This window comes from Colias philodice, chromosome 16, assembly GCF_061535455.1.
Source record: "Colias philodice isolate Cphi_HAF_F1 chromosome 16, ilColPhil1 Martin Lab GWU primary, whole genome shotgun sequence".
Classification (NCBI taxonomy): domain Eukaryota; kingdom Metazoa; phylum Arthropoda; class Insecta; order Lepidoptera; family Pieridae; genus Colias; species Colias philodice.
This window is the reverse complement of record NC_143101.1, coordinates 33,656-60,135: the sequence shown is the minus strand read 5'-3', so window position 1 is coordinate 60,135 and position 26,480 is coordinate 33,656. Positions and strand designations below refer to the sequence as shown.

At 39.2% G+C, this 26,480-nt stretch overlaps 3 protein-coding genes across 3 annotated transcripts; 2 read left to right on the top strand and 1 right to left on the bottom strand.

The window, feature by feature from the left end:
• The first annotated feature begins 368 nt into the window (after positions 1 to 368).
• LOC149481368 (transmembrane protein 209-like) lies at positions 369 to 16,821 on the top strand. Its single transcript, XM_089704966.1, has 9 exons — positions 369 to 552; positions 640 to 768; positions 3,029 to 3,204; positions 3,364 to 3,685; positions 4,628 to 4,740; positions 14,588 to 14,697; positions 14,789 to 15,038; positions 15,820 to 15,944; positions 16,302 to 16,821. Coding segments are annotated over exons 1-9 (1,518 nt in total). The 5' UTR covers positions 369 to 550; the 3' UTR covers positions 16,593 to 16,821.
• A 196-nt stretch (positions 16,822 to 17,017) lies between these two features.
• On the bottom strand, positions 17,018 to 18,577 carry pch2 (pachytene checkpoint 2 protein). Its single transcript, XM_089705112.1, has one exon. The coding sequence runs from the start codon at positions 18,425 to 18,427 to the stop codon at positions 17,144 to 17,146; it is 1,284 nt and encodes a 427-aa protein (XP_089561238.1). The 5' UTR covers positions 18,428 to 18,577; the 3' UTR covers positions 17,018 to 17,143.
• Positions 18,578 to 19,963: 1,386 nt separating this feature from the next.
• Positions 19,964 to 23,607, top strand: Gbeta5 (guanine nucleotide-binding protein subunit beta-5). The gene is made up of 6 exons (XM_089704657.1): positions 19,964 to 20,298; positions 20,427 to 20,563; positions 20,722 to 20,840; positions 21,085 to 21,301; positions 21,594 to 22,067; positions 22,368 to 23,607. Exons 1-6 carry the CDS (start codon positions 20,178 to 20,180, stop codon positions 22,377 to 22,379), a joined length of 1,080 nt encoding a protein of 359 aa, XP_089560783.1. The 5' UTR covers positions 19,964 to 20,177; the 3' UTR covers positions 22,380 to 23,607.
• The last annotated feature ends 2,873 nt before the right edge of the window (positions 23,608 to 26,480 follow it).

Below are 26,480 nucleotides of genomic sequence, written 5' to 3'. Positions count from 1 at the left end.
TGAACTTCTAAAATATGGCGGAAGTGTTGTACGCTTTCGTACACCGCTAGGAGTTCTCTATAGTAAGCAGGCCATTGTGACTGTGGCGGAGTGAGTTTCTTGCTAAAGAAAGCTAGAGGAATTAATGATCTAAGAGTACAGTATATTATAATAAAGACTATTTAAATTACAGTTCAGTGCTAGTTTAGTGCTTGTTTCACACACACATTTCACAGGCTTGTTTAGTGCTATGTTCAATTGTTTATTCTATGGTGTTTACACTTCGTACCACTTGAAATTTGAGCAGTCTGTGGACTTTGACTGAGATAGACTTTGACATTGACATAAATCCATTGTCATATGTCAATTGTCATTTGCCTGTTGCCATTGCGGCTTGCGCGCGGCGTGCGGTTATAATAATGTTTGAAACTGTGTTTTTTAATTTCGTTATTTAGGTGATAATTTGTTGAAAAGTGATGATGATTTGCTTTGCATATTAGATGTCTATAGAAGAGCTTTAATACTCGATAAATTCTTCATTTATTTAGATCCCTTGTTATAGATTTTCATCATGTAAGTATAATCCAACGTATAGTAAACAAAGTTTTATATTTTCTGTTTCTGATATTTGTCCTGGTACTAAAGTTATATTTTTTTCAGGTCTCTCAATAACAGTTCATCTTTACTTCAACGCACAATAGACTTAAATTATGCGAACAAAAAGCGGGTCAAGTCTTTTAAATGGATTTGTGTAAATGCCACTTTCTTGGTGATATTTACGTACGATTTGTAAGTATAACTATATTACTATTACTACCGTTCGATTTATTGTATTTTGTACACTTGGGGGTGTACGATTACCTAATCGTACAGACAATACATGTTCCCAATCTCATCTAATCCCAATATAATGAAGAAATAAATATATCTAAATCTCAATCTTGAATCTCCTATCTTATATTTTATCCCATTACATTGGTCTGTACCGGGCGGAGCTACATCATCTCATCTCATTATGGTGAATTAGTAATAAATATCTCAATTTATCTCAAATCTCAATCTTATAATTTACCCCAAAACCTCCCCCATACAGGGGGTATTCTAAGTATTAATTTAACTTTAACCCATCTTTATAATATAAAGAATGGGTCATGTTTATGTATTTATTTTCACTGCCTGTTTTTGTTCAGTCAGTATTGTAAACAACAGGGGCGTGCACAGAGTTTTTCGACAGGGTAGGCAGAAATATTGTAATGATATTAAGTCATAATAACGAATACCTACTGCAATGTTTATAGTTTCACATTGCTGTACTCATATACCTATGAGATTACCATACGTAGTATTCCCCAAAATAATGGAAAATATATTACGATTTACACACCTTAGTGCTATAAAATAATTTTCAAAGTACCTAGGTATAATAACTATCCATACTAACACGCCTTAACTACTGAACCAATTTGCATGAAATTTGGTATAGAGATATTTTGATACCCGAGAAAGGACATAGGATAGGTTTTATCCCGGAAATCCTACGGGAACGGGTTTTTCTTTGAAAACGCGGGCGAAGCCGCGGGTGGAAAGCTAGTGTTCTATATTATGAAATTAACGATTAACTTTACCTTTGTGTATAACAAATTCCGGTATAGATCGGCCCTTTTTTCTATCACTAAGTCTCTGTTTGATAAATGTTTATTCATAAAACAAAAATAAGAATTTTTCGTTAAATTATACCTAATTATCTTACAAATTAATACACTCACGATAGACATAATCTATTTAGTTACTCCCAAAACACTTCACTTGCAAATTGTCTTATTAATTTTCTCAAAAAACAAAATTTAACCTCAAAGTAAAATATTAAATAACGTTTGTTATTTCCAAAACAAAACAAACGAATAATGATACATTTGCAGATGGTCTTTACCGCTACAAAAATGTATAAATTATCACACTTCTTAAATTGGTCGCATATTCAACTTCAGTTTCGACTTTCGTTGTGGTTCCGAATTCGGTTCGTACCTAATTCGTATTTCGTATATATCTTCGTAAAAAGACACTGCCTACCTTGTGTGTTTGTGTGCGTGGTTTTATAACATCAGTGTGTCGTGTTTATAGGCACGCACACATATAAAATATGCGTAGACATGCAGAGCACACATATAAAATATGCGTAGACACGCAGAGCACACATATAAAAACTTAGACACGGATAGTTTGTGTCTTTGCCGTCCCGTGACGTACTGGGTCCCGTGGCGGCGCTAGCGCAGCGCATGCATAGTGACTTGAGCTGTGTTATAGAAATTAGATAATAATGCCACCAAAATACCAATAGATGGATCTGAAATATATTTGAAATATTTTGATTTTTGTTTCATGAACTACATGTCGTAATTAATAAAATATAATGACGCTGTGAATTTCATTTATGGATATTAAATATTGATCAGAGTTTGGTAAATGCTAGGGTAGGCAGTGTCTTTATGTCTTTATGGAATGCACGCCACTGGTAAACAAGGGATCAGACTATGAGCGGACGGTGTTCATCAATTTTGTGTCCTTGCTAATTAATGAATGAATTATTAATAATTATTAATTAATCAATGAATATATTAATATCATAAAAGGAATGACTTTTTCTATATCTTCAGCTTTCTGTTGGCGACTAACTGTCTAGTCTTTAACTTAACAAATTATATACTGCAGCCTTATTTGCAAACCACTCTATGTCAAAACAGAAGGATCTGTCTCCATCATGCTTGAGACAAAAAGTGGCATTTGGATGATATCCCTTTCCATCCTCCACAAGATCTAACAACGTTTTTATAAAGATAATAAATGTTCAGTGTCAACTAATCTAAATCTATGCTTGATTATAAACATAAGAAAGTCTAGACTATTATCAAGAATAATTAGGCTCAAACAAGGGCTCAAAGAACTTCATAAATAAGTCAGAGTTTTAGTGATGTGGATTCCCAATCGGACAAATTCTACTTCTACATAATATTATAATTGAGGCTTTCTAATAAATTCCTCATGGCTTTAGATCATGTAAGTGCCCGGGCTACACGTCGGTGTTCCACTATGTGGAGCTGGTGTGCGCGGGCGTGCTGGCCGCCAACCTGCTGCAGCACGCGCTGCAGCTGCTGCCGCGCCGCGCCGCCGCGCTGCCGCTCTCGCGCGCGCAGCAGCGCCTGCTCGGCCTGGCCGACGCTGATCTAGGTATACTGGCATTTCTTTATTCAATAAATTTAGTTATGGTCAAAGGCATATGTGACTGTCAAAATATAATAACTGTCAATAAAATATTTTTGCGACTATAAGCTCGGATGTAACCCATTCTATCTTTCAAGTTAGATCAAACTGCACATGTGATTTCAGACTCATCATTCATCCTGGCAGACAACGGCCCCGCGCAGGTGCCACAGAGTGCCACAGAAGACAGCGCGTGGTCGGTGTCGGACGCGGAGCTGTCTCTGTCGCCTCGCTCCTGGCGCCCGCCTTCCCCTTCACCCCCCTCCCCGCATTCCCCACATTCTACCCATTCCCCACACTCCCCGCATTCCCCACATTCCCCAAATTCTCCCCATTCCCCACACACGCCGCCGTCGCCGCAAGTCACCCCACCACATTCATCATCGTTCACTGAAAGAGGTCGAGACTATTTCATCGCTGACAGGCATTCTCTAACGGAATATCTCAAGTGAGAACATTGGGATGCAAAAATTAACTACTTATGCATTTGTATTTATGAATTTCCGAATTTTCTCAATATTATGTGCTATACCAATCACTATTAAAAAAAAATGACTTGAAGTGATACAAAAGATTACTTCAATTTATTTCATACTAGCGACCCGCCCCGGCTTCGCACGGGTGCAATGCTGATACTAAATACACTACAGAAAAACTGTGAACGTTGTATATAAAAATTAAAAACATAGCGGTCCGCTCCGGCTTCGCACGAGTATGAAATAGATAGCCGGGCGGCCGGCCGGTACCGCCGCAAACGCAACGTCCCGCAATTTTTAAATCTGTAATATCTTCGAAAATATTCACTTAAATCATACGGTGTAAAGGGCTATATAGATCTATATTAAATGAACAATGTATTCAAGGTATTTAATTGGTTAAGGATTAATGCTGTATTGGTTAAAATCGCATCGAAAATTAGCCATTATTTGTCGTAAAAAGTAAATGACAAAAAAAGTTATTGTGGGTTATCCATAAGAGATAGACATATGCCATCGCGGACTTTTCTGCAGACCTTTTCAATGTGTATAATACTTAGTACATTATTTTGTTAAAACTCGTAGGGTTCAGCCTGCGTTTGCAATGTAAGCGGAAAAAATGTAATTTTTTACGACATCACATTAGAAACCTCAAAAATAACAATACTTCTCCACTATTTAATGGATGTTATTATACATATAAACCTTCCTCTTGAATCACTCTATCTATTAAAAAAAACCGCATCAAGATCCGTTGCGTAGTTTCAAAGATTTAAGCGTACAAAGGGACATAGGGACATAGGGACTGGGAAAGCGACTTTGTTTTATACTATGTAGTGATGAACTACACTAGTAATTTCTGTATTGAGTGTGAGATAATTACTAATTGAAATTGTCATGTATATTGCTCGCAGGCAGTACGACGAGCGCAGCCTGGTGGAGGCGGGCGGGGCGGTGAGTGCGGGGGGGGCCGCGGGGGGGGCGTGGGGCGCGCCGCCGCACTACCAGCTCGCCAGCGTCGACACCGGTATGTACCACGTGCTATACATTGCACTAACTTAACACTAACATCTGCATTTTTGACTAATTATACTACATAGTATGTATATAAAAAGTGGATTTCTCAGTCCATATTATGTATCCTTAAATCTTTAAAACTGCGCATAACGGGTGAAGCCGCGGGCATAAAAACAACTTATTTATTTTATTTATTACTCTTCAATAAAACTATACATATAAAACTTATTGCTAATATAAGTATACAAAACAAAAAAAAAACAGTATAGTTTATTAGGCGGCCTTATCACTTAGAAGTGATCTCTTCCAGGCAACCTGGGCAAAAGGTAACAAGCTTACTGAAATGACAATGGTAGGTGGTAGAAAAAAAAGCAAGGATAAAAAAAATCAAAAAAAAAAGAATTAAATAAAATAAAATTAATAATTAAAATAGATTTACGGATAGATATATAAATAAAGATACTTAAGGATAAATATACTGCACTCGAATATACACAATTATATTATACATTAATAATATATATACATCATACAAATTACACATATACTTATATGTCTATGATTTATATATACATATATACATGATACTATATAATATTATTAAATACATACATACTACATATAACAAAATATAAAATACTATAAATACATACATACATATCTGTGTATAAATACATATATTTAAAAACATAGTTAATGTGCCGAGTTGAAAGCAGTGGTGAGAAAGTGTCGTCGCAAAAGGTTTTTAAAGGAAGATACATTTTTAGCTTTTCTAATAGGTAGTGGCAAAGAATTCCAAAGATTGACAGCAATGGCAACAAATGATTTAGCGAAGAAGTGAGTACGTCGAACTGGAACACTCAAGGTGAGTCTATCAGCCGAGCGAAGAGTATAGTTTTCATTGTGCAGGAAGGAAAAATTGTTTTTGAGATAAATAGGAGTAGAAGGATCAAAAAGGATACGGAACAGTAATTGCAACAAATGAAGATTCCGGCGAAAACGGATGGGGAGCCACTTGAGCTTTTTTCTGTAAATAGAAACGTGATCGTATTTTCGAAGGCCGAAAATAAATCTAATACAAAAATTTTGGAGTCGCTCAAGTTTATCAGTTAGCTCTACTGATAAATCAGGAAAGCATGCATCAGCGTAGTCAAGAATAGGGAGTAGAAGGGATTGTGCTAGCATAATTTTAGTGGGAATGGGCAAAAAGTTACGGAGTCTTCGGAGCGTAGCGGAAGCGGCATAAATCCTACGGCTCAATTCCTGGATATGATTAGACCAGGACAACGTTTGATCAAACAGAACACCTAAGTTTTTTTTTTTTTTTTTTTTTATTATTGACATCTGCGATCAGTCAACGGACTATGAGCAGATATTTGGACAGAATGATTTGGCGATTTGAGAACCAGAACCAGTGCCCTAATTCCCCTTTCTAACGTAGCTCAACATCAACATTAGCTCTTTTCAGACGTTTCCTGGGCTTTAGTTTCAGCAATTGCTGGGAGAGCGGATTAGGATGCATTACAAGTCTTTGCTTATGCTTCTTGAGGTATTTTGTAGCTTCCTCCTTAATTGTAGGCATTTCTAAGTACTCATGAATTTCAGAGTTGCGAGTGAACCATGGAGCTGCTGTGAGCACTCTTAGGATTTTGTTTTGCACCCTTTGCATGCACATTAGGTTGGATTCGCTAGCGGAGGCCCAGAGTTGAATACCATATGTCCAAATAGGTTTTATTACTGCGCAGTACACTCTAAGTTTATTGCTTAGAGAAAGTGTGGATTGTCTACCCAAGAGCCAAAGTAAGTTTTTGAAGCGGAAGTTAACTTCTGTCTTCTTCTTCTTTATATGATCTTTCCAGGTGAGCCTACGATCCAAGTAGAAGCCGAGGTACTTCACGCAATTAGACTGTGGTAGAGTTTCTTGGCCCAAATGGACAGGCGGGCAGAGACCATGTCTAAGTGCAAATGTGATGTGATGTGATTTAGGCGCACTTGCTCTTATGCGCCACTTATCTAGCCAATCTTGGGTTTTATTTAGCTGATTTTGAAGAATATAGCTAGCTTTCTCTCGATCTGGATTGCATACTAGAAATGCGGCGTCATCGGCAAATGTTGCTATAGATACCCCTGGGTGTTGGGGAAGGTCGCTAGTGAAAATATTGTATAAGACCGGGCCTAGTACAGATCCTTGAGGGACACCAGCTAAGCAAGCGAAGAGAGATGATCTGGCATCATGAAACTTTACCTGGAACATCCTTTCGCTGAGGTAAGATTCAATAAGTAAGTAATAGGAGTGAGGTAAAAACAGTTTGATCTTGCAAAGTAGACCCCTGTGCCACACTCGATCAAAAGCTTGCTGGACATCGAGGAAGGCGGCCGAGCAGTATTCCTTATTTTCAAGACATTCCCTAATAATTTGGTAAACGCGATGAACCTGTTCTACCGTGGAGTGCTGGTCTCGGAATCCATATTGATGATCTGGAATCAACTGAACTTGCTGTAGTTCTGTTTTCAATCTATGCAGGACTACTCTTTCCCATAGCTTGGATAAGATCGGAGTAAGGCTGATAGGACGATAAGATTGTGTTTCATTAGCTGGTTTGCCAGGTTTGGGAACCATTACAATTTGCGATATTTTCCAAAGAGCAGGAACGTACGATATTTTAAGAGAGCTATTTATGAGAATAGTGAGGAAGACGATAGCTTTTCGTGGGAGTTCTTTTAGGATCTTAGCGTTAATCAAATCGAAGCCTGGAGCTTTTTTGGAGTCCATTATAGAGATAAGTCTGGATAGCTCACGTGGCGTTGTTAGGCGCAGGGGTGGACAAAGTTGAACATCTTGCTTAAGGATGGTGTCTATTTCGGAATCCTCAGGTGAATTAGGTTCATTTGGTTTAAAGATGTTAGCTAGGTGGCTTGCGAAGACATCAGCTTTCTCTTGATCAGTGCGCGCCCATGAGTTGTTTGATCTAATGGGTGGAGAACAATTCTGTGGTTGTGGAATATTTTTAGTTGCTTTCCAGAGCGAGTGGACTCCATAAGCTTCAGGAGACATCCTTTCGAGATTGCTTTTTAGAGAATTATCCCTGGCTTCTTTTAGGAGATTTTTAAGGTCCTTAATAGCACGATTTAAGCGACTTTTATCTGTTCTATTTCTGGATGTCTGCCAGACTCTCCGAAGTCGTCTCTTCTCAGCAATTTTTTCACGAATTTCAATAGGAGTAGGAGTATTATATGCTTTGTGTTTTAGTTCAGGAGTACTTATCCATGCAGCCACTTGAATGAGGTTTGTAATATAAAGACAAGCATTATCTACTTCATCTGCCGACTTCATTTGAAGTTTTAGTGTGATATTTTCTTCAAGGTATTGTCTGAAGTTCACCCAATTTGTTTTATGATTGAAAAGCGTGTCGTTATTTGTAATGCGATTTATAATACCTATACTAAGTCTTAATATAATTGGAGTGTGGTCTGAAGATCCGTCAAGACTGGATTCGATTTGAGTGTATTTTGGACAGATATTTTTTATGATGAAGAAGTCGAGAAGATCCGGAATTTTGTTATTGTCCGTGGGCCAGTACGTGGGTTCTCCTGTTGACAATGTTGTTAGATGATTAATGTCCACAGATTTTTTAAGTTCGCGTCCCCTGGTTAACGTAAGCCGAGAGCCCCAATGTGTGTGTTTCGCGTTCCAGTCTCCTCCTGATATAAACCTTTTACCAAGTGTGCGAAAATACGAGGTGAACATATCATCACTAATCCTATGTTTAGGCGGACAGTAGACAGCAGAGATATTAATAGCACCGAGACGGTCTTCTACTCTTACAGTTGTAGCCTGCAGGTGTTTTGCAGGAAAAGGTTCCAATAGACAATGTTTTACACTATTTTTTACGACAACTGCAGAACCACCATGTGCAACGCCATCGGGATGAGAAGTAAAATAAACACAAAAACCAGGTATGCATATTTGACTTCTTTCTGTTGTATGTGACTCAGAGATAAGACAGACGTCAATCCTGTTTTCTTTAAGAAATATTTCTAGTTCATTTGTGTTGGGAGTAATGCCGTTGATGTTCCAGGCAGCTATAGTAAGAGAAGTCATTTTGTAATTTTTGAAATGAGGGTAGAGATAAGACTCACCAGGGAGCCTATTTGTTGAATGAGAATATCTAGCTTTTCACTTTGTTTTATTAGGATATGTTCTAACTTGTTGTTTTGTTCCTGGGTGTCCTGCCTTAGCTCTTGATTACTATTATATCTTTCTCCAGAAACAACTGAGGCATAAGTTCTCTGATGCATTTCGTTTGGGGTTGGCACATTATTGAGGCTAGCAGTGGGCGGAGCTGTAATATTGTTATGGTTGGTCCTTGTAGTCCGAGGTTTATTACGGCGTGCTAAAATCTCTTTATATACTTCACATCCTTTGTAGTTGGCCGGGTGATTACAAGAACATAAAGCGCACTTAGCCGGTGTTGATCTATCTTTCTTCATACATTCTGAGGTTTTGTGTCCTTCACCACATTTTACGCATCTGTACGGACGCATACAATTATTTTTGGAGTGTCCATATTGTTGGCATCTCTGGCATTGCACAATGGAATTAGATTTACGTGGATCTTCTATCTTAACTTTTTGGTTGTAGATATATTGAATATTCTTGATTTCGCGATTATTTATACTTTGTTCAACACACACAAAGAAAGTAGACGTTGGTAATTTCTCTGGGCCATAGCGAGCATTAATAATTTCACCTACAATTTTGTTGTTGGAACCTTCAACTGCTTCTCGAATAGCTTCGTGCGGTGTGCTGTGGTGAAGATTTTTGATGATAAAACGGTAACATTTGGAATCTTTAGGTGTGAATGTATGGCCGATTAAACCGTTTTCTCGTATAACCGAAATAACTTTCTTGTAGCTTTCTATAGTATTCATCATTACTCTAATGATGTTTTTGTTTACTATTCTGTAGTTAAACTCAGATCGACTTACAGTTGAACTTATAAGTTTTGTGAGCTCATTAAGATCCTCAATGCCATAGAGAATTATGGGGGGAGGCTTGCTCACTGGAATTGGCGCATTATTCTCATCTTCAGTGAGATCGATGGGTAGGTTAGCAAACCTATTTCCAACTTGAGTTGAAGGTCCGGGTGGTGATAGCTCAGAAACTTTTCGTTTTTTGCTCCAAGGGACGCGTTGCCAAGCCGGTGGCTGCTTTTCAGAGGTAAGCGATTCAGACTCTGGACCAGGCATTTCTGCGGTGTTTGAATGTAGCTCTGAACTTAGTAAGGTAGACGATGTTCCTGCGCATTCTTTTGATACCGAATCCGTAAGTGAAATAGATCTCTGTCTATTAAAAAGAGATGGGTGAAATACTTGTTGAGCTAGGGTTTTCTTATTATTGGTAATATTACCACGCACTGGTTTCTTAGGTGATATTGTACTTTGAGTTGAATTCTTATCTTGTTGGCCAGGAGCTTGATTTTTAGCTCCAGTAAAATTACTACTATTTTTTCCATTCATGGCAAATTTAAATTTATTATATGGCAACACTAATGATTAATTTTCCAAACGTCAAATGACATTATGACATTATGGATAAAATAATTATCGAAAAATATGAGGGTAGTGGAAAAACTTTGAAAAAACGGAATGTCACGATTTTGATTTTAATCACAGTTTTTCTGGATAAACACTGAACACTATGCACTACTAATAATGTCACAGGATTATCACTGGTAAGAGTCACTTTTAATAATGTTCACACATAAAATATCAAAGTTTAAACACATATAATTATGTAAATCTCCAACAGCACAATTGCGCGTGTTGACAGTTGACAGTTGAGATTCAAAGACCTAAGTTTTTGACTACCTTTTGGTAAGGCAAGACTACGCCACCGATTTTGACGCTAGGCAAAATACCCCAGTCGATTTCAGAAATAAGATAAGGACTACCGATTATGATGACATTGCTTTTAGAAGGATTTAGTTTAAGTCCAAAATCATCGCACCAACTAAGTATAGAAGCTAATTCAATATTACAAAAATCTATTGCCTTAGGTAAGTCATTGATAGTAGACTGGGTGTAAATCTGTAAATCGTCTGCATACATATGGTACAGAGCCGTCAATTGGGAACATAAGGAATTGATAAAGATGGAGAAGAGGAGAGGAGACAGGACACCGCCTTGCGGAACACCAGCAGAGACTGCGCGCCAAGACGAGTGTTTAGAACCTATCATGATACGCTGCCTCCGACCGGTAAGGTAGGAACGAAACCAGTCAGTTACCGAAGGAGATATGTTAATTAAACGCAGCAAACCCAACAGTATGTCGAAGTCAACGGTGGTAAAGGCATTGCTGAAATCCAGCAGAGTCAGTACTGTGAGCTGCTTATTGTCAATACCAGCACGAATGTCGTCAGTAACCTTGATAAGAGCTGTAGTCGTACTATGACCAGGACGGAAACCAGATTGGAAATCACTAAGGATATTGTGTGTATTAAGGAAAGAGGTGAGTTGGTTATGAAGAAGACGTTCAAGGACTTTGGAGAGGAAAGGTAATATAGAGATGGGACGGTAATCAGAAAAGGAATTAGGATTAGATTTTTTAGGCAATGGAATAACTTGTGCATCTCTCCAAACACTTGGAAAGACGCTAGTGGAAATGGAGGTATTGAATATGTGAGTGATAATGGGTACAATGAGGTCAAGGATAGGAATGATCATATTACGGCTAACAAGGTCACAGCCAACTGCGTTTGATGATATTGACAATATCGCTTTACCAACATTCCGTTCAGTAACAAGGCTGAAAAGGAAAGCAGGATAGTCAGGAGTAGGGAGCGAGGAGAGGTTGGCAAGAGTACGGTTTTTCTTACTGGTTTCTAGAGAAGGAGACGATGTAAAGTGCCCATTTAGCTGTTCAATGTCGATATTGTGAGGAGAGTTATGAGTCACTTTACCAGCGCCTAAACTTTTCAAGAATTTCCAGTTAGAAACTGAATCACCGTTCTCAAGAGACTTGTGGATATGACGACGTTGAGCGTCTCTGCACAATACATTGCAGCGATTACGTATTCGTTTGTACTTTGCCCGCGCTTCGTCCGTTTGAGCCGTTTTAAGTTTGGATTTAGCACGATTCCTTTTCAATGATAGGCTTTTTAGCTCAGGTGAAAGCCAAGGTGCCGGTGTGTGCTTCTTTTTAACTGGTCGTAATGGCGCGTGTCTGTCGTATAAATCTACAAGCAGCTTGTTAAATAAGGACACTTTCGCATCAATGAGCTCTGCCTCGTAGACCTCACGCCAACAGATATTTTTCGCATCAGACCGGAGTAGATCTCTGTCCATCCCCAAAAAATTACGAAGCAGAACAGTGGAGGGTTTGAATTTAGGTGATCGGAGCTTGTATGAAAGGTAAATAAGGTCATGGAAGGAAAAAGCATCGGCAGAACACTGCCCATGCTTGGATATGAGGTTGGGTAAGGAGACAATCATCAGATCTAAAAGTGAGGGATTACAGCCAGGAAAGTAGTGTGTAGGATTTAAGGTAAGGGTGTGGAGGTTGTGGGAGTTGAGGATGGAAAGCAGCTTATTAGCACGGCTGTCACCTCTAAGCAAGCATGTGTTAAAATCTCCCATCAAAATTAAATGCTCATATTGTGGAGACAGGTTATCAAGGAGGGTTTCAAAAGAGGAAAAGAAATCAATGGAGAGAGAAGGACTGTAAAAAACGCCAAGGAGGATTTTGGAATGTGGCAAGTGTACTTCAATGAGGAGATGTTCGGTTGAATTGGAAGGAGGAGGTTGAGGGGAGGAGCAAATTAATTTAAACGGGATATGCGATCGGAGGTAGATCGCCACGCCTCCACCACCCTTCCCAATACGATCGTTGCGTATGAGGTGAAAGCCAGGAATAGAATAAGCAGCTGATGGATGACATGGTTTGAGCCAGGATTCTGAAACAAGGATGGCATGGATATTTCTTGACGTAAACGATGAGAGCATGTCAGGAAAATGTGCCGGAATACTTTGTGCATTAATATGGATGGCATTAAAATTTTTAGGGACATCATTAAAAAAGGAGGAAAGGGAAAAATCGAGAGGAGGAGGAATGGCACTATGAAAACTATCCTCGCTGCAGAGCGACGAATCGGTTAATAAATCGGCATTGATATCAAAATTCACACTAACATCTGACATCTAAAAATATAATATAAATAAATATAGTATAATAAATATTTATATAAAAATTTATTTATATAAAAAAAAAAATAAAAAAAATAAAAAAATATATATATATATTATATGAATAAAATAAAACTTAAATTTGTAAATTAAAGGTACGCTTGATTACCCTGTACCCACCGCAACAGTAAAAGTATCACAATTAAGCACAATATTTAGTAGGTGACATTAAACAGCTTAAAAAACAAGTCAAAAAGTAATAAATTACATAAAACAATATAAAAGTTTATACATATCGACAAAAGATATATCAATAAATTCTAAACAAAAACTTAACTGAAAATTGTAACTGGCAATACCCGAAATGACTTTGATTATGACATTTGACAAGCCCATGACATCTGACAGTCAACAAATACAAAACAAAGTTAATATTTGATATTTACATTTGTGAAGGTACGTTAATAAATATATTTTGCATATAACCGTATCTAGTAAATTAAAAGAATCAAATCACATACATGAAAAGTAGTTATTACAGTAATTTTGAGAGTCAGCTAACAGTCAAGTGAAATTAATAAGTTTTAACCAATAAAGTACAGAGATAATTTAAATTTTAAGAAAAAAAGCAAAACATAATCTTTCGAAACCTGATATTTAATAAAATAAGACTACTTAGCTCTAGTTGGCCTTTTAGAACGAGGAACACCTTTGATATCTTTAGCTAAGTCACTATTAGAGGCTGATGAACTAGGAGGAGGCTTGTTATTGTCTGCAACAGTTGAAGGGATGCACTTGAGATCACCGACACTCTCAACGCGATGACGTGCTCCATCTGAGTCTAAGACAAATATTTTACCATCCCTGGTCCAACACTTGGAAACACCAAACTGATTCCGAGCAGCCATGAAAATTTCATGACGGCTTTTGGTGAGGAATTCGGACAGGGTGATGCCAGAGCCTTTGAACTTGGTCTTAGAAGACCATAACTGCTGCTTTGTGTTGAGGTCACGGAATTTTATAAGTACAGGTCTGGGCTTGCCGTCCTTAATAGAACCCATACGATGGCAGCGGCTAATATCCTCAGAAGAAAGGTTTTTTACACTTGCATGTTTAATTAATGTATCAACTGTGGAAGTGAGAATGTCTTCTTCTTTAGCTTCTGGTATACCATGCACTAAGAGGATTTTGCGCCGGTTTCTCATCTCCAGGTTGTCATAGAGATGACTCAGGGCATCTACTTGAGACTGCAAACACTGAAGCGATGTGAAAACAAATGCTCGGAATGCCAAGAAATCAGAAGCCAATCTTGATGGGGGACTAGCCAAAGTAGAAGTTGTAGTGGTCTTTTGTAGATCTTGTTGGAATTCCATCATTTTTTTATTGAACATCTCGGACATTTGTGCTAAGGATTGCTTAATTGATTCCATACTGCCAAAATGTGATAGTGAAGTGCTAGTTGTATTAGAAAAAGTAATTTTGAAAGTATTGGTGAGTACTTTAGGGAGTTTAAAGCACCATTAATATTACAATATTGTTATTTTGAAAATAAATTCGTAAGAGCAATTAAAAACACGTGTTACTTTTTTTTACGCCTACCGCCGAAAAACAACAAAAAAAACTTAATTATGTAATCAAAAAATTCTATTACAATTATGTCAAAAAATTTGCAGCAAATAGTATGAAATCAGAAGAGGGATCACCGGAGGGATCTCCACAAGTGTGGTGGCAACTCGATCTGGACCCGCAGCGGCTCACACAGTTCAACCTCAATTTACGATTGGTATAACGATTGTATTATTTATGTATTGAATTCTGAATGATTATTGATTGTCTTGCAAGTGTTGATTTAACATGTGCGATGTGTGTGTCAGTGGATCCACGTGACGATCCTGGAGCGGCTGGTGCGCGAGCTGCAGCGCGTGGACGCGGCGCTGGGCGCGGGCGGGGGCGCGGGGCGCGAGGGCGCGGGCGGGGGCGCCGGCCGGGGCGCGGGCGGGGGCGCCGGCCGCGTGCCGCCCGAGCGCCTGCGCGCGCTGGCCCGCGACGTGCCCGCGCTGGCCGCGCTGCTGCCCTTCCTCGAGCCCTTCCCCGACCAGCGCTACCTCGTGCGACGCATCAGGGGTAATGGCTAATACTCGACTGCTGCAGTATACTCTTGTAAACTTAACTGACTTCAAATTCTTAGTTATATAGAAAAACATCCAATATTGTAATTACGAATAAGGTTATTATTTAATAGATTTCCGCCCGCGGCTTCGCCCGCGTTTTCAAAGGAAAACCCGCATAGTTCCCGTTCCCGTGGGATTTCCGGGATAAAACCTATCCTATGTGTTAATCCAATTTACCCTCTATATGTGTGCTAAATGTCATTGTAATCGGTTCAGTAGTTTTTACGTGAAAGAGTAACAAACATCCATACATCCATACTTACAAACTTTCGCCTTTATAATAGTATTAAGATTAAGATAAGTTTAAGATTAACCCCTTATTCCTTTTTGCTTTCACCAGTCAGATAACATGTTATAATATAATATTGTTAGACGTAACTTTTGATTTAATATTTTTGTGGATGAATATTTGTCACCGTTTCCTGTCCGAACATGTTTAACTGTCGAATACTATAAATTGCAGCGTTCCTTTGACTCGTGGCGCATTCGTACGAATAGTGCCTACGGGCTCGGACGTTGTTTATACGACGTTCGACCCAACTACCTTCACTTTGCTAATAGTTGTTGACTTGCTGCGTTTTGTTATCAACTACCTACATCAATTAGGTAGCTGTGTAGAATCGCAGTACATTCTTATTACATTCAAACTAATATTTAACCCGGCCTCCCGTGTTATTTCTTATAATATAATAATGTACTATTAAGAATAACATTATATAAATATTGTTGTTTAGAGTTGGCTACGGGCGGCTGCATGAGTGCGTACAAGTGGAACGGCGGTGGCGCCGACTGGGACGAGTCCAAGCCCACTGACGCGGAGCTTGTTCTGCACCTAGTGGCCACATACTTGGATATACAGGTATGACCTACATTTAACAACAATTATTATTTTTTAACATCAATCTTTCATCAAACTTTCTTAATATTCTCATATCATATAGAGATATGCATGTATTTTGTCTGCATGCATATTACACCGTTAATGTATTATGATTTATGTATCACATATTAAATTAATGTGTCTATGTGTAATGTGTATGTCTTTGTGTTTATTTCAAGTTGTGAACCAATAATAATAAAAATATCACCTCTTTTTAAAGATATTTTTGTGAATTGATAGTAAACACGTTTTTGTTAAACTTGAGACTATTTAATCGCTAGGCTGGTATGGCCGGTAGCTATGATGTAAGTATGTAATGGTTCGTTCGGTCGTCAGACGAGCGGCGGCATGAACGGCGCGGTGGGCGGGCGCTCGTTCAGCTCGGAGTACCTGTCGCTGGAGGGCGGTGGGGGCGGGCGGCTCGCCATCGTGCGGCAGTCGCGCGCGCCGCCGCACTACGCGCTGCAGGCGGGCGAGCAGCGCCTGCAGCTGCCGCGCGGGCGCAGCAACCTGCTGCTGGCGCTGCTGTGCCTGCTGGCCGCCGCCGCGCGCCGCCGCCCGCCCGCGCTCGCGCGCACGCACCTCGGGCCCGCCGGCCTCAACATGCTGTGGATCATCGGCCGCTGACCGCGCGCCTCCCCTCATGTTCCTAGTGTTAAGTTCTAATTGTAAACTTTTGACAATAAAGTGATGTACTTTATAACTGGTGTCTTTTTACTTTAGTTTTTATCTGAATGCCATGTAATCTTACATTAATACCAGATCACTTTTTTATATGTATTAATATTCATTTGTACTTTTGGTATCTCAATATGTAAAATTTAAATAAATAAATCTTTTATGAATTTTAAGTTTATTTTATTAATTTATATTTTATTCTTTACTCTGTTACGATCGAATGATCCATCTATTGGCGATTTTGTGGAAAATTTATGTATGACTACTTTTATTATTTTATAATAAAAAATGTGTGTATCCCTGGAGTGGTAACAATGGAGGATGATATTTAATTCACAGCTTTTGGTTATGTAATAAAACACGTGATAGTAAACAACAATTTATTTAATAAATAAATAAGTTGAAAAATATTCAGAAAAATATCACTGTTTTGTCCTTACATACACTAATTACAATTGTCCATATACTCCATCATTTATATTATATTAGTATACATAGTTTTAATCTTCAGTCAGGGTAGGTCTTGGTAAATGATCATCATTCAAATCACGAATATCACTAAGGTACTGTCTGAGGGCGGCTTGTAGGGCATCAATAAATCCCAATAGATCTACGTCTCCCCTTGCATGTAGAGCGCGTGCCAGGAAGGGCAACCTTCGCAGCGCCCGGGCAGATATGTTAGCAGCTGCTGCAGCACTCGCCACCTCTCGCAATCGCAGCGATGCGCGAGAGACTTCTGTGTCTACGAAACTAGCTGCTTCCAACACACGCAACGCAAATAAAGGTTCTTTAGGAGCAACAATCCTACGCGCCATTAGCTCATTGCAGCAACCGCGGAGGATTACATAGGCCGCGCGTTCAGACGGTGGTCCCACCAAGCGCTTAATATCTGCCCTGTCTACGAAAGCTACATCAATTGCTCCCGTCACATTTGATGTAGTCAGAACAAGTGCATTTGGGTGTCGTTTAAGTCTGTCCAATTGGGTAAGGATGGCGTTTACGGCACGAATCGAATCAGATGGCTCCAGACCGGCCAGCGCGGCTCGTCTCGCATGCGCGAGGGACTCCACCTCATCTACAAGCACACATGCGAGAAGCCGTCTGTCTTCGACTATTTCTCTAATGCGATCGAATAGTTTAGCGACTAATTTTCCACTTTCTGAAAACCATTTAGAGAATAGACCGTGAGCATTAATTTCCAGAAGACGAGCGCGAGGGAATCGATCTCCCAAGCGAATAGCAAGCTTTTGTGCGAGTGCCCGGCAAAGACTAGTTTTTCCTGTTCCCGGTGGCCCATGTAGGAGGACTACTCGGTTCCAGCCGATGACGTTCGCATCTACGCCTCGATCGGAAAACTCAAAAGCAGTCTCAACAAAGCGAAGCGTGTCTTCCTTTAATTTCGAATCATATACAAGATTTTCCCACAGTCCGTGGAACTCTTCAGCCGGGAGAGCCCACACATCTGCTGCAGCGATTTCCTCACCTGAAGCTGTATCCATCATAGTATCTGTTTCTGAGCCAAACGAATCTAAAGTATACACATGATACACAACGTCGCAATCCGTCATTAACACTTCAGTATCGTGTTCTACATCACAGATGGTAATTGACTGAACGTGGTCCTTTAAATCTACGGTATCTTCTATGTCACTTTCAGTCATTATTGCACCAGGTGTGAGGGATGCAAAATTTGCTAAAAAGGAATGAACCAAGTCTTTGATGTAATCTTTGTTAGCATGGCTCTGCTTTCTTTGTACAACTTCTATATGTAGAGGATTACCCATATTTAAATTATTCCAATTTATCTTAACTATTATTTTATTTTATAAAATATAAATATTATATAATAAATATTTAAATAAAACTGAAATCCAAAAATAACTGCCTATTTCAAATTTAAATAGACGAGACACATCACACGTGACAATGACAACTAAATGAAAGTTGCCTTCACCGTTCACGTTGCCTTGCTTTGCCTTGGCTGTTTTCCAAATACAGAGTATAAGAGCTAGCGCGCACGAGCAACTTTCCCCGTTTTCCAATTACAAATTTACAAAGCATAATGCGACTCAGTGCCGCACAATGCCGAATTATGCTGAGGAACATGAAACGCACCAGCAGGTTGCGCTAAGTTCAGTGTTGAAAAAAAAAATATTCATAGAATTAGCAATAACCTCATTAATGTGTAAATAAAGTGGTATACATAATAATTGGTTGAAAAATATTGTGTGGTTTTATGAAACCACGGTAAAAGTGAAACTTAGGCACAAAATTATCGTATTTGTACGATAATAATTATCGTACGGTTCCGAACACTGCTTTATACCTACTCGGCAGCCGACCGTCACGCGACATGCGCTACACAGACCAAAAAGTTTGAGACGATGTGATAAAAGTTTCACTTTAATATTCATGAGTTAGCAATAACCTCATTAATGTGTAAATGTCGTATACATGTACGTGCTCCTTCATAGATCACATCACCGCTTTACATGGTGGGATAGTGGTCAAACGCCTGCCTATCATGTATAAAAAAAAAAAATAAAATAAAGTGGTATACATAATAATTGGTTGAAAAATATTTACGGTTATTTTAAGTAATTTGGATTTTGATTATTTCATTAACATTTTTTTCAATGTTTGTATCTTCATCCATACTTATATTTATTTTTTTAACACCTTTGATTATTTACATTCAAATTTCGAAAAAACTACAATGAAACTATGATATATAAAAAAGCTAGATACGTTACCCGCTCTCTATTTTGGCAAGAAAAAACTCAGCTAAGTGCCCGAGTTTCACTTAGTCACGCACCATTCAGCGTCGTGGCTGGACGTTCTTTTTTTTATATTTTAATCGGCAGTTGTTATTACGAAGTACATGAGTGAGACATGTATTATGTCTCGTGCGTAAGAGTGAAAGAGAGAACAACTGTATTGGTGATAATGCGTTAGTAAGTAGGTATGTATTAATTACGCTGTTTTTTAGTGCAATGATGTTGGCGTATGCCGTATGTCTACTAGTATAATAGAGTCATTGCAATGAAACGAAAGCTTTAATTTTTTTTCCAACAATATTAATAATTATTACTAACGATAAATCGATTGCACGCATCAATTCACGCGCATTACTTTTAAGAGTGCTCGATTGTGCGAAGCGTTGCTATAGTTGGAACATTCAACGTTAAGCATTATGCCGCATAATGCGCTCTAGAGTCTAGTGCTGTTTGTTGATGTTTTCATTCATTCAAGGTTTTGGCAACATTGAATAATCGTTCATGAATCGAGCCAAAAGACTTGTTGCCAAATGTATGAAGAAAGCAAATGACAGCTGTCAAGCTTTTATCGATTATTGATTTTTTGGGAACTAGCAATTTATTTTAGAAGTGTTGTGGAAGTGTTGTGACTAGGAAGGTTTTAAAACAATGTCGTAAATAGTATTTTATTAATATATAGAACGTAAGCGTGGAAATTAGCGGGGGTGATTAAGTGCTTGTGTTAGATAAAATGTGGTTGTAAAATAAAAACGTCGCGATGGCGGCTGACACAGCGGTAACATCGAGCCCTGAAGAGACACTCGCATCTCTTCTTCGAGAAGCAGAGGCTCTCAAACAGAAATTGGAAGAAGAGCGACAGAAGTTAAACGATGTCACATGTACGATTTCTCTCCTATTTATCTTATTTCCAAGACTTAACTTTGCAATATGTAATATACAAATTGGATAACTTTTGAAATACTGTGTGTATGCCGTTTATAAACATTGCATTATCTTTTTCTGATAGTGTCTAGTGTGGCTGAGCGTCTGGAGCCCATTAGCATTAACAACTTGAAAGTTCGTCGCATCCTGAAGGGGCACCAGGCGAAGGTTCTGTGCTGTGACTGGTCTCCAGACAAGAGACACATCGTCTCCTCCTCTCAGGTTACTAAAATTTTCGTGTAAATAGAGAGTAATATTGAGTATAAAATTTAATTGAATTTGTCATTTATCATTAAATGATGTTTTGTTTTAATTGTATTTAATTTCAATACAAACAGTTAGTTACATAGCAGTAAACAAACAGTACATAATGTCTCCAGGATGGTAAGCTGATAATCTGGGATGCGTTCACCACCACCAAAGAGCTGACCATCAGCATGCCCAGCACCTGGGTGATGGCCTGTGCCTACGCTCCCTCCGGCAACATGGTAGCAGCTGGGTAAGATCCACATACATACATCAAATAAAAATAACAACAGTATTTACTTACACCTTCAATTTACGGTTATCAAATAATATTGATGAAACTACAACAAAGAGTATTGGTTTTAAAAAATGATATTAATATGATCATTATTTTTCAGTTGTGCTATTGCTCTCGTTACTTTTAATTTTTTGAATTATAAATTTATCAAAAATATAATGTATGTAAATTGAAGAGATATTGAATGTGCATGTTCCAGTGGTTTGGATAACAAGGTGACGGTGTTCCCGCTGGGCGGGGGCGCGGGGGGCGGCGAGGAGGAGCCGGCGGGGCGCAAGCGCACGGTGGCCACGCACACCTCCTACATGTCCTGCTGCCTGTTCCCCAACACCGACCGCCAGATGCTCACCGGCAGCGGCGACGGCACCTGCGCGCTCTGGGACATCGAGTCGGGGCAGCTGTTGCAGAGCTTTCAGGTTGCTATTGTTTGCTTTCAAAGATATAGATCATAAAATTTTGTGTCATTGAAATAATAGTGCTTGAAAATATATTTAATGCAATCACATATTATATCTTCAATACTCTTTCTAAATCATTACAATTATTTGGTTCATTTGGCAGATCAGAATTGACATTCATTTTTTGTCATTTTATTAACTTTGTGTAGTGTTAAAATATAATAGCAGAATATGCTGCAATACTGTTTCCTTGCTAATAAACAAAGGAATATTACGGTGTGGTATGTACATGCAACACTTGTGTCGACAGGGTCACTCGGCGGACGTGATGTCGCTGGACCTGGCGCCGAGCGAGATGGGCGACACGTTCGTGTCGGGCGGCTGCGACCGCGCCGTGCTGGTGTGGGACATGCGCTCGGGCCACGCCGTGCAGGCCTTCGACACGCACCAGTCCGACGTGAACAGCGTGCGCTTCCACCCGGCCGGCGACGCCGTGGCCAGCGCGTCCGACGACTCGTACTGCCGCCTGTTCGACCTGCGCGCCGACCGCGAGGTGGCCCGCTACGGCAAGCCCAGCTTGCTGTTCGGCGCCAACTGCGTGGAGTGGTCGCTCAGCGGCCGCCTCGTGTTCGCGGGCTACGGGGACTACACGGCCTGCGCCTGGGACGCGCTGCGGGCCGCTCGCTGCGCCGTGCTGGCCGCGCACGAGCACCGCCTGGCGCACCTGCGCCTCGCGCCCGACGGCACCGCGCTCGCCACCGCCTCCTGGGACGCCACGCTGCGGGTGCGTACACACGAGCCGCGTGCTGGCCGCGCACGAGCACCGCCTGGCGCACCCGTCTAGCGTCTCGTCGAACATTTAAGTATTGATTATAGTCGTAAACTCGATCGACGAATCCCATTTGGACTGAGAAAAAAAATTAAGTATATGAGTTACAGGGATATTTTTATTCATGGTATTATGTCAGATAAGTCTATATTTATTATATTTTATGAAATGTAAAATTCTGTCTCACATGAGACGCCTTTGGCGCGACTGGTGCGCTAACATCGCGCTGGACTCTAACCGGAGCTCCTGTTGCAGATCTGGGCGTGAGCTGCGCGTGGCGGATCCGAGCGACACATTCCCCAACGAGCCAACAGTATTGAGCGCCGGGACGAGACGTTCTCATCTTACTATATAGTATTTTATGCAATAATATGTTAAGTGATATTATTGGTGTGGAAATAAAACGTTCTGTCGTCGTTATTCTTAAAAGCACACACCTAGTTGAAGGCGAGCGTTAGCTTAGTTAATTAAAAAATTCTATCCGACGCGGATCAGATTATTAGTTTCGAAAACGCGAGAGATATAATATATATGTGTAGTCGAAACCTGACAATACAAAACTAACTGAATATAAGGAAACAATATGTCTGCGGAGTGCGGCCGCATTTCCCGCCTTGAGTAGTGACTGTTTGTTTTATTTGTGATTACGATGAAAACTAAATATGACACGAGCGAGCGACACAGCCCCGGTTCGGGCGACGCGCTCGTGTGTGATGGAGCGCAAGTGAGTAGAATGTTCAAACAAATTATAATTATAATGTAGGATACGAAGCCGCGGGTCCCGGCCGAGCGAGATTTAGTCATTGTTAGTTTGTGTCATTTCTTACTCAGTTCCGTCTACTCCTAACTAGCTGCTAGCCCGCTATCCGTTCAGTTCCCGTGTTGGAATGTAACACGTGTATATAATTTATTCCGAATATTTACGTGAATAATATGTATTTACATTCGGTTAGATTCTGTTTTCTGAACGTGAAGTCGTTGAAGAGAGTGTGAATGAGAACCCGAACCCGACATCAGTCGGGTATCGGGATGCAATCGGTCCTTTCGGAAGAGACGTCATTCGTAAGAAGCGGTTGTGTCTAACGTGTAGAAACGAAGCTCGTGTTCAGACGCGAAATGATAATCTCATTATTTATGTTCTAGTATATAAAGAAATATAACGTTAATTTATTTTTAAAGAACTTCAAATAATAGATGGACTTCCCCAGTCAGCCGGCGGCCGGCGGCCGGTGCCGGGGACGAGTCGAGTGCAATATGGGCGTCTTAGCGCTCTCCTGTATGACACATTGTATATAAGTCCTAACGCGTAGCAGACCTAGCATTATTATTGTTTAATGTTTCCTAAGATTTTCTATATTTATTTGTAATCGAAAGTACGATGTTCTGAAAATCGCTGGAATGTGATCGTTGTTAGATTTGTTGTTCTCATTTTGTGAATATTGAAAGCGCGTGTCATCCTCGTATTTTGACTATCAATAAAGTGAATGTTATCATATTTATTTGTTTTATTTACTTGCCAGTCCGGCCGCGGAAAGGGGAAAGAAGCGGGTTCGTTTTTTTTTTCTAGAATTACCCACTTAAAAAATGTATATCGAATGAGATTCAATTGAACCTAAAGCCATTTTTAGTTTTTTTTTTACAAAACTATTTCATTTTCTGCATTTCAATTAGAAAATCATAAAAGTATATATGCATTTTGTATTAAAATACTTATATTTCTTAAATTATAAAAATTCTGAGTGTTTGTAAACTACAATCTGTGTCTGTCTGTCTGTCTGTCGAGGCCCTTTTATCTCAGGAACGCGTGGAGATATCAAGCTGAATTTTTTATTGAATTCTCAAGTCTATGGTTACTTGAACGGGGTTAAAAAATTAAACTTATAAGCCAACTCAATCAAAGGATACAGCCGTTTAAGCTGTAAATTTTGATAAATTTCTAGGTCTCGGGTACTTCCCGTGAACACAGTCTTGAAATTTGGTAAAAAGCAATATCTTATAGCACAGATATTAAGGAAAAATTGCTAAAAGGATAATTCAGCATAAGTCCTCGCGCGAGTCCGACGCTATAAATCTTTACTTGTTCATTGTTCATTCTTTTATTTATGATTTGATAAGTTTAAGGATATTGTTTTCCTTAAACTTATCAAATCATCTTAATACTATTATAAAGGCGAAAGTTTGTATGGATGTATGGATGTATGGATGTATGGATGTTTGTTACTCTTTCACGTAAAAACTACTGAACCGATTACAATGAAATTTAGCACACATATAGAGGGTAACTTGGATTAACACATAGGATAGGTTTTATCCCGGAAATCCCACGGGAACGGGAACTATGCGGGTTTTCCTTTGAAAACGCGGGCGAAGCCGCGGGTGGAAATCTAGTACAAAATAAAAATAAAACCGGCCAAGTGCGAGTCTTCTCGCGCACCGAGGGCTCCGAATAAAAATAATTAAAAGTAGGTTTGCTACTTTTAATTATTTTTATTTATTTATTTATTTGCATTATATTGTAACTGTAAAATGTAAGATTTAGCAATTTTTCCTTTATAACCAAATTTCAAGACTGTGTTCACAGGAGGTAAGAGGTACAATAAAGATTTTGTTTCTCTTGCGAATGTCGAAATTTGCGATAATTTGCAGCTTAAATGGCTGTTCTTTTAATTGCGTTGGCTTATAAGTTTGATTTTTTCACAGCATCAAGGGACCGTAGACTTGAGTATTCGATATATTTAAGCTTGATACCTTCACGCGTTCCTGAGAAAAATGGTGTTGATAGACAGAAAGACAGACAGACGGATAACAAAGTGGTCCTATAAGGGTTCTGTTTTTTTTGAGGTTAGGAACCCTAAAAAATTACAACTTCTTTAATTTTCAGGAAGCAGGAAGCAGCAAGTAATTTTAACATATTTATAGGTAAAGTAATTTAAGCGTAGAGTGAACAGGTACCTTCTAGGGAAGCGCGTTCCATCTTAGACCACATCTCAGCTTAACATCAGGCGAGATTGTGGTCAAGCGCTTCCCTATTACCAATAAAAAAAAAAAAAAACTTCTATAAGCGCGTTGAGAGTAAAATTTAAACTCAAACATTTATTTTCAAACTCAAACATTTATTTATTCAATTAGACTTCTTTTAGAAGCACTTTCGAATCGTCATTACATATTTTAAACATTTACCACCGATTCGGAAAGCAGTATCTGTGGCAGTATCTATGGAAAAGAACCGGCAAGAAACTCCATATCTAGTTGCTCTATTAAAATCATGTCAATATTACAACTTAATTTTACATTATATGTAATTTATATCTAACTACATAATATAACAAAATAATAATATGCCAAAGAACTTTCCTGTGGTTCTTACGCGACAACCCTCCATGGATTTTCATCTTCGGTCTTCCATGTATTCCTTAACGCTGTAGTAGGCTCTCTGAACTAATACATTTTTTACATAATTTTTAAATTTAGCACTACTAAACTCTTTAATACAATGAGAAATTCTGTTTGAAATAATGAAATTGAGTTATTTTTAATTTTTGTTCTTCTCTGCCTAACCTAATTTCTATTCATGTATTGTAGGTACCTATAATATCGACTGTTTCCTTTTCAAATATGTAGTTAACTAGTTAGGTTAGGTGGGTAGGGCGCGCGCCGTTTACATCTATCTTTTGATAGGAAATTACAGAATACATGATGTTCCAAACTTGCAATGTTATCTAGATGTATAACGATAAGATGCAAAAGTCCATAATATTATGTAGGTAATACATGAACGTATGTTGGCTGGGAAGCGGCATAGAATATATATTTGGAAGTGGTACAATCTGATAGAGACATTGAGGTGTCCCTTCGTCCAGCATACTCACCATGGAATCCTGATATTTCATGAATGTCAAAAAACTGTTCTGAAATAGTGCTAAATAGTGCCCAAAGGAAAAAAATAGTGCTCTTGTACTTGCGAAGTTATAGCCATAGTTCGATGAGTATGCTGGACGAAGGTTTCGCCCAGCATACTCACCTCCGTCCGGAGAATCTGTATACGCTTCAAACATAATTCATACTTCAAAAAATAGTTCCCAAATAGTGCCAAACGGTGCCCAAAAAGAAAAGACAGTGCTCGAATAACTTCGGAGTTATAGGCTTCGTTCAGTGAGTATGCTGGGCGTAGGTTCTACGCCCAGCATACTCACCTCAGTGCGCGAATATCGAACGAGCTATAGGTATAATTTACGTCTCAAAAAATTGTGCTTGAAATAGTGCCCAATATCAGTCCAATTTTTGCTTGACTTTTGACTTAGAAAACCATTAAATTTTAATGTAAACTTCTACATACTAACGTAAAATGGGGTACAGTCGTCGACACAT